Source organism: Quercus suber, unplaced genomic scaffold (assembly GCF_002906115.3).
Source record: "Quercus suber isolate HL8 unplaced genomic scaffold, Cork oak 2.0 scaffold_1140, whole genome shotgun sequence".
Classification (NCBI taxonomy): domain Eukaryota; kingdom Viridiplantae; phylum Streptophyta; class Magnoliopsida; order Fagales; family Fagaceae; genus Quercus; species Quercus suber.
The window spans coordinates 43,378-51,739 of NW_027070542.1; the positions used below are offsets into that span (position 1 = coordinate 43,378).

An 8,362-nucleotide genomic window follows, 5' to 3' on the forward strand; every position below is an offset into this window, starting at 1 on the left:
ACAGGCCTACCTGAGCCTCTGATTGTAATATGTAATTTTTCTACGTTTGAATTAATAATATCAAGATCTTTTGTTTTTCTCTTTTGTTTTTTTTTTTTTTTTTTTTTGTACAATAAATACTTAAAATTTAGAACTCTTATCTTATTCAATCTGCTGTAAAACAAATACTTAGAACTTGGAACGTTACCTTTTTCAATCTACCGTAAAACAAACACTTAGAATTTAGAACCTTATTTTATTCAATCTACTGTAAAACAAATACTTAGAACTTAGAACCTTATTTTATCAATCTACTGTAAAACAAATACTTATAACTTGGAACGTTTACCTGGTGCCGGCCAGCACCCTAATCCTTCCCACAGACGGCGCCAATTGTAAGGACTCAATTTGAATTGAGTGTTGGGTTTCAGTCCAAAAGCCCAAACAATAAATTTATAGAGAGTGGGCTGACAGGCTTAGGTGCTGGCCGTTGATCACCATGCCCAAACTTATTTTTAAAAAATGGCTAAGTGTTTTCTTACAAATGAGGAATGCTCCTCAGCCTGTGGCCGAGGAGGCCTTTCTCTCCCTCCTTCTTTTTTGGCTTTACTAGCTCTTCTTTTATAGTTTTTATCTTCCTATCTTTTGCTTCCATCTGTTGATTGTCTATTCGCCTTCTTTCTGGTCGTCCATCCCATCAGAGGCTTTATCGATACTCAAGTGGCTCACTCTGACCAACGTTATCCTGCCAAGGGGTTACCTCTCCATTAATGCGGCCAGGAGGGTTAGTTGAGTGCATTAAATGCGAGAGTGACAGCTTACTTTGGGGTTAGCCACTCCCTGAAATCACTCTTGTCAGGCCGAGGACAAGGTATCCTCGCGTGGATTCAAGAGAATAGGCTTCCCCTCTTCTCCTCAGAAATAGCTTGCGCTCCTCGGCATGGGCCTTGGGCCTGCTATATGATGGACCGAGGCTATCAGGCCCACGGACCCCACAAGTATTATTATCGCCATCTTATGAAGTTGATGAAAATAACATATGGTTCTCTAAGAGTGGAACTGAACCCTTCAACCTAGCCTTGAATACTATATTAGCATATAGATATGAATACAATTATGGTAGTGATTTTTTTTTTTTTAGCGAGTATAAACTAAAAATAAATAAGTGGTGTCTTCCCCTAAGGTATTTATATTTCATGTATTTTCTATTATAAGTTACATTTAGGTTCAAGAATGTGTAAAGTCATGACAATGAAAAGCAATGATCGTCATATCACATTTGAGAAGTTATTGAGAATGAGTAAAGGCATAATCCATTATTGCACACATTATATTTATATACATGTTTTTGAATAAATGATTGAAAGAAAATGATGACATGGCCGCTAATATGATTTATCAGAAATGTAGCAACAATAAATACTACACTTAACTTTGAGATATTATATAAATTTCCTTTTGCATTTTCGAGTATCTTTGTATTAATCATTGTAGCACACTCATGTTAATAAGGTATTGGTATTTACATTTTCTAGTAGCAAACCTTGCACAATAATAGTCTCATTTTGAGTGAGTTTTGTGACATTGGTTTGCATTTTCTAGTAGAATTAGGCCTCGTTTGAGAGGATGAAATGGAAAGCAATAAAAAGAATAATTTTAGAATATTCTTCCCTTCCTCTTGTTTGGAAGTTTTGATGGAAAGAGTGAAAAGTTCATTCTCTTGTTTGAGAGTTTAAGTGGGAGGAACTGAAATGGGTAGGAGAGAATGCTTATTCCTCTCTATTCCCTTAAAATCTCAAATTTTCATTCTCCCGAAATTGAGAGGAAAGGGAGGGAAAGGAATTAGATTTAATAATTTTTTTTTTTTTTACTAAAACTCCAAAAATATCGTTATATATTCAACCCTTTATTTTAAAATAGGGATCTAATAATAATATTGTTATAAAATAATTTTATTCCATTCCCTCCATGTTGCTCCCAAACAAGATTACTTACATTCCATTCATTTTCATTCCTTTTTTTAAAACATCCAATCAAAATTACTTAATTCCATTCCATTCATTTCCCTTACTTAAATACATTCCATTCCATTACATTCTCTTATGATCATTCCATTCCATTTCATTCCCTTATATATATATATATATATACATATACACAAACACACACATATATACATAATAATGCCTCCAAAATTCAAGTGTTGAGGTAAAAGGATTCAAAATTCTAATTTTATAAAAAAAAAATAATAATAATAATAATAAAAAAAAAAAAAAATCCTAGTCCATGTCTAGGTTGGCCAAGGATATGTTACCAAGACGCACAAAACAAACCTACTCCAAAAGGAGTAGAATCAAAATTGAAAAAGAAAAATACTGATTCAAACTACCATAAACTAACATTGGGCTTTCATAAGAATATTCTATGTTAAATCTTCCGCACAAAGCAAGTCAGGTATACACTCCGCAAGCTGCAACTGAAAACCAAAAAGTGCAATCATAATTTATATACAAAAATCATATAATATATGACTCTTGTGATACTTGCTTAAAGATAAGTCATGCTTTTGGTGATACTAGCTGAAAGATAAAGTCCAAGTTAAAACTATGATTGCAAAGTAGTTCAGAACAGAAACCTCTTGATCCGAGAGAGAAGAGAAAATTCCAGTTTTGGTCTCTGCCTCTAGGTCCATTAAGGGTTTCTCAGGTGATGCTGTGAAGGTCTTTGAGGCGATCCTTTGTAGAGTCATTTAGTTTGTTCCACCAGTTTGTTGTGCATTTAATCACTCTCAATCTAGGTGCATTTTCTACACTGAATGGTAAATCTTTTAGCTCCAAGCACGTCTTGATCTTCACAATCTCCAAAGAGGGCCATTCAAAGGAGTTATCCTCACATACACTTAACAATTTAGGTAGGTTGTAGAGTTCCATGTTCTTCAATCTGGGAAGGGATTCAGATTGAACTATGCCTCCATCTTCAATGATCTTATTAATCTCGAAACATTCCTCAACTTGCAAATCTTGCAAGTGACAGAGTAACTGAATCATATCTCCTGGTAAAAGACATCTTAGCTTTGGACACCTTTTCAGTGTCAAAGTCGTGAGTTTAGTTAGGCTCATTGAGTCAATTGAGCCTCTGCAGATACTGACCAGTTTTGGGAGGTTGATTAGGTGCAGCTTTTGCAAGAATTCGAACAAGACACCAGTTGCTATGGTACCATCAATGATGCTTTCAATTTCATTGCATTCTTCAATTGTACAAGCTTCCACCTCTTTCAAATATTCAGTACCAAATACTGATAAGTTCTTAGCACGATGATGACCAATAAGTTCGAAACTTAGAGCTTTATTCAGTATCTTTGAAAGTGCAAAAGGAATATCTTCTTCTCCAGCGGAAAATCTTAAATGCCTTTCAGCTGTGTATCCAAAAAAATCAAATCCAAGAAAAGTGTCTGCCTTGTGATTGCCAACTAGGATTCTGAATGATCTAAAGCCATTACCTTCCCACCCCATGCTATTTCTTTTCCATGATATGCAGTTCTCAATGAAAGTTTCAAAGCAACTGAGTCTTGGAAAGTAGAAACAAAGGCTTGTCAATGCCTTCAAACTAGCAACTTCCTCAGCAACTCTATCTACAATCTGGTGCCAACTTTGGTTTTTGAAGTCCACATCAATACTCAACTCTTGTAATGAAGAAAGACTTGCAATTACATTAGAAGGAATCAGCTCTTCTGGTTGGCCATTGATGTGGTTGGGACAACCAAAATTCTGCTTAAATGAAACTCTTAGACACTTCAAACCAGTCAATTGTGCAAGCTCTTCAGGTAAGGTGAGAATTCCTGTGCTGCGTAGATCAAGGATTTCAAGACTCTTTAGTTTCTCTACCTGAGGAGGCAGCTCCACTAATTCGCCACAATTGTTCAAATACATCACCCTTAGGTTTATCAAGTTGGAAATAGATGATGGCAGTGATATGATCCTTGCATCATACAAATCTAGAACTTTAAGGCCACACATGCATTCAAAGAATGATTCTGGAATTTTAGTCAAGCTTGGATTTTTTTGTAGTAGTAATGTTGAGATTTTACTACAAGTAGGCCTATTGGGTAGATTACATAATTTTTGGCCAATCAATGAGACCCTTTGCACGTCTTCCCATTCTTCCTCTGACGGCTGCTCTTCTATCTCTTCACCATCAATTAACAAAAACTTTGAATCCTTCTCTTCCTGGTATGTAATCTTTAGAGCCATGCGTCGGAGAAATAGGGGCATCTTAAAGTGTCCTGCTTTGCTACCCCTTTCTAACAAAGATTTCTTTTCAAATTCCCTTATTATAGCATGTCCTTTGTCACGGGCATCTCCAAGCTTTCTAACTTCAACAATAAATTGTTCAGCTTTCCAGCACTCAATTAGGTACTCCTGGTAAACTTCATAGTCTGGGGGGAACAATGCCCAATACAGAAGGCAAGGCTTCTTATCCACAGGTAACTTGTCATAAATAAGTTTAAATGCCTTGTAAAGTTCTTGCATTTCTTGCACTGGTTCCGTGCCTGGTGATTGCATATCAGATAATAGATGCCGCCACACAGCTGGATCATCCTCATTTCTCAAGCTATCTGCTATTAACTTGATCACTTGAGGCATCCCACCGCACTCCTTGAGTAATCTGTCTGCAATTTTCTTGTAGCTCGGTCGATCTATGATATCTCCCACTATTTTTCGGAACAAGTTTTTTGCATCATCATTGGATAATCTTTCAATCTTAATATGATCATCCATTAAACGACAAAAATCTCTATCTCTATATGCAAATACCACTGCTCCATGTTCATGGTCATCATGAATGCCAACTTCTTTCAGATTAATCTCTACGAAAACCTCATCAAGAAGCAACAGATATCTCTTGTTAGCCAACACTTCGGATATCATGTCTGCTATTTGATTACTGTCATGAATCCCTTTCACCTCAAGTTTTAGCTGCTCTAAAATTATTAGTTGTATCTTTCTCACACTCCCCCCTTTTGAAAGAGTTACCCAAAAGACATTGTCAAACAGTTGAGTATCTCGGACTTTGTTGTTCAGGTTTTCCATTACCGTTGTTTTACCCACTCCTGGTAGCCCCCATACACCAACTCTCTTCAAATTATCGTCTTTCAGCAGCTTTAGTAGTCTTTCGACATGCTCATTTAGTGATGGCACATTATCTATCTTCTCAGTATGCTTCCTTATTATTGGGACCAGTGGCATTGGTTCCCTTTCAATCATTATATTTATTTGGTCTGCTCGACTCTTTAGAGCAATTATCTCCTCTGTCTTTGTCACTATAGTTTTGCCAAGCTTTAGGAGATTATGAAATGGACAAATTCCACAAAAGCATCTGCTGATATTCTGGTACCTGTTCCTTAGTTGTTGGAGTTTGTCTTTCATTTCCTGAACCTCATCAAGCCAGGTTGTGCATTCACGTGTCCTCTCCATCACTTGGTCTTTCCTGTTCAACATTGTTATTATATCTGCCTCTTTACTGGAGAGATATCTTTCTTCTCGTTCAAGCTTGACAATGTTTTCACTGAGATTTCTTACATAATCATATTTACTCCTCAAACATCCTACTATGCCATTTCCAACTTGTACTGCCGGTGTCACTACATTCCCAAGTGCTTGTGCAGCTGCTGCCCCCCACATCCTGGAAAAAAATTGTTTAAAAAGAAAATTGAGGATTATGTGTGAAATATTTTCTTTTCTGTTGTGCTGTAAGATAAACAATGTAAGAAATCAAGCACCACCTGCTACTAAAGATAGGAGAAATGAAAATTTGGTGTCGTTGAAGATAGTGTGTATTTTCTTTTTTGTTTATTATATCAAGCGATATTACAAAATCTCAATAAAATTTAACACCGGCTGTAACCAAGCACCAAATACTGTTAAAGACAGGTGACTGTCTCGTTTTATAATGATAGTAATTTTTAATAAAATTAATGCCATATCACAGAAAGTTGGATTGGGGAATTGTACTAATGATGAAAAGCACCATTTTTTTTCCCTTCCTTTTGTTCCATATACTTACGTGAATTATGGGAGCTAAAGGCAGACCTAAGAACTGCCACATAAGAACCACATGAAATATGAATGATAAGTGACCCCCAGTCTTAAATACCCTCTACAATCTACTCTCGTAGATTGTAGAGGGTACACTTCATAGTAAAGCAGTTTGATTTTTAAATTTCTTATCCTTTCTAATTTGACAAGTCTTTTGTGTCTCTTTTATGTCATAAACACTACGTTTATGACATCATTAATTCAACAATTCTATTGGTGTTTGAGATGAAGCAGATGATATTGCCTAGTTGAAATGAACTTGGGACTTGGGAGTCTAGAACAGTCAACATTTATCCAGCAAGAAACAAGTTTAAGGTGAAAAAAAGAAAAAAGGAAAAAGAAAAAGAAAGAAAGACGCCTCAGAGGTGTTCACTTCTTACTAACCTTCTTTGGCTTGAGTATGGTTATTAGTCGAGTGGTATACCATCTCCAAGATAAAAGGCTCAAAGGTTTTGGGAGGAGGGAAAACATAAGAATTATTGGCTTCTTTAAAACAGGGGTTTTATGTGTAATAGAGACGGCAACTACTTTTGTAGCTTAATCATAGATGATAGAACAAAAATAAGTCATTATTAGAGTTAACTTCTCTTTTCTATCTTTCTAATTTTAGGTAACTAAACAAAATTGGTAAGCTGTAACAACCCACTTGAAGGAGGAAAAAATTCAAATCCATCTATTTATCTATATAATATATTAAAGTGAAAGTTCAATAACAAATCCAAAACCAAATTAGATTTTAATAACCCTCTAATTTCGTTCCAAGAGTCATTGCGGATAAAGGGTACATGCATTTTGATTGTGTGTAATTCTACTTTTTTTACTTTTGTCAAAATACATTTTGATCCTTCATCAAAGATTCAAAATATCGCATGAATGTAATATGACATTCAATAGAAGAAGATTAACGAATTTGAACGAAAGGACCAAAGAGCCAAATTGAGTATAAATTCATTGTCTACAGACAATATTGATAGCAAACATACACAAACAGACATATAAATGAAATGGTAAAGTAAAAAAAAAAAAAAATTTCCCCTCAAACTTTATGTTAGCTATCAAACAAACATAAAGTTGGAGTAAAAGATTTACTTTACCATTGCTTTTATTATCTGGGTTATTAAACAATTATAACCACTAACATCGTCAACAACTTTATCTGAAATTTTGGATTTGATCAACTACAGTGCTTGCATAAGCAATTTTGGAATTAATATCTCAAAATGATAAAATCTTGAACTAAAACAATTTATTGGTTATTATCTCGAAGCTCTATATGACTAGTGTGTAACAATCCTACAAAATTCAACTCCCAGTAAAAATTTCATTATTAACACAACAAATATAAATGCTATCTGTGTTAATATGTATGCATGGCATGTGATTGATAACAAACTTTTCTAGTAGTACCTGAGCGTCTAGCTGGGCTTTCTTTCTTCTTCCTTGAAGCTCTTTGGTACTGCTTTTAATACAAAGGTTGAAAGCTGTCTGAAAGCCTGGTTATAGAAAGAGATAAACCTTTACACTCTGAGTCAACTAGCGCTGTAGATCACCTCGCACTTACACAAAAGTCTCCTACTTATTTGACTAATACGGATGACAACCTCCAGTCCACCTACTCTGCTCATTTCTTACCTTGGAACAGAATATTTGCGGTAGCAAATATGCAATACTATTTATTAAAAGATAAAAATAAAAACTAGGAGACTTTTAAAATTGTGCTTTTAATAAAAAAAAAATTTAATTAATATTGTGAAATCCTGTTAAAACATGATTTAAAAAAAAAAAAGTATATATTGAGTGTACAATAGTTAGTGTATAGTAAAATTTATTGTTAATGTTAAATGTATGACAATAAACTAAAAATTTATTGTCAACAAAGGTAAAAGTTTTTTTTTTTTATAAGAAAAAAACTGAGACAAAAAAATAAACAAATAAACTGGGCGGACGCACTCTTATCAGTATACCAAACATTCCAACTCTTTTTTTTTGGTATGTTTTGTGACCCATCAAACGAGGGTATAACTGTCATTCGATAAAAAATAATTTCTTTTCTATTATTTTTTGGTAAAAATGTGAAACTGACTTTCTAATTTTCACATTTTTTCATTTCAATCCTCTAATTTTTTGTTTTGTTAATTTAGTTATCTAACTTTCATTTTTTTTTCAATTCAAAACTCTATTAAAGGTCTGTTACTATTGGCGTTAAACACACCAAAACGACGCCATTTTCATGTTTTTTTTTTTTTTTTTAATTCGGAATTAAAAGAAATAACAAAAAAAAAAAAAAA

General features: G+C 34.4%; 1 protein-coding gene across 2 annotated transcripts; it reads right to left on the reverse strand.

Moving 5' to 3' along the window:
* Positions 1 to 2,182: 2,182 nt before the first annotated feature.
* On the reverse strand, positions 2,183 to 7,684 carry LOC112034381 (disease resistance protein At4g27190). Of its 2 annotated transcripts, XR_010627371.1 has the most exons (3): positions 7,482 to 7,684; positions 2,615 to 5,661; positions 2,183 to 2,455 (listed from the first exon to the last, which is right to left on the reverse strand). XR_010627371.1 is itself a non-coding variant. In XM_024067197.2 (2 exons), the coding sequence occupies exon 2, from the start codon at positions 5,658 to 5,660 to the stop codon at positions 2,682 to 2,684; it is 2,979 nt and encodes a 992-aa protein (XP_023922965.1). In that variant the 5' UTR covers position 5,661; positions 7,482 to 7,683; the 3' UTR covers positions 2,183 to 2,681. The 2 variants fall into 2 exon arrangements, 1 of the variants encoding a protein (XP_023922965.1); XM_024067197.2 differs by having other exon boundaries at positions 2,183 to 5,661; positions 7,482 to 7,683.
* Positions 7,685 to 8,362: the final 678 nt, after the last annotated feature.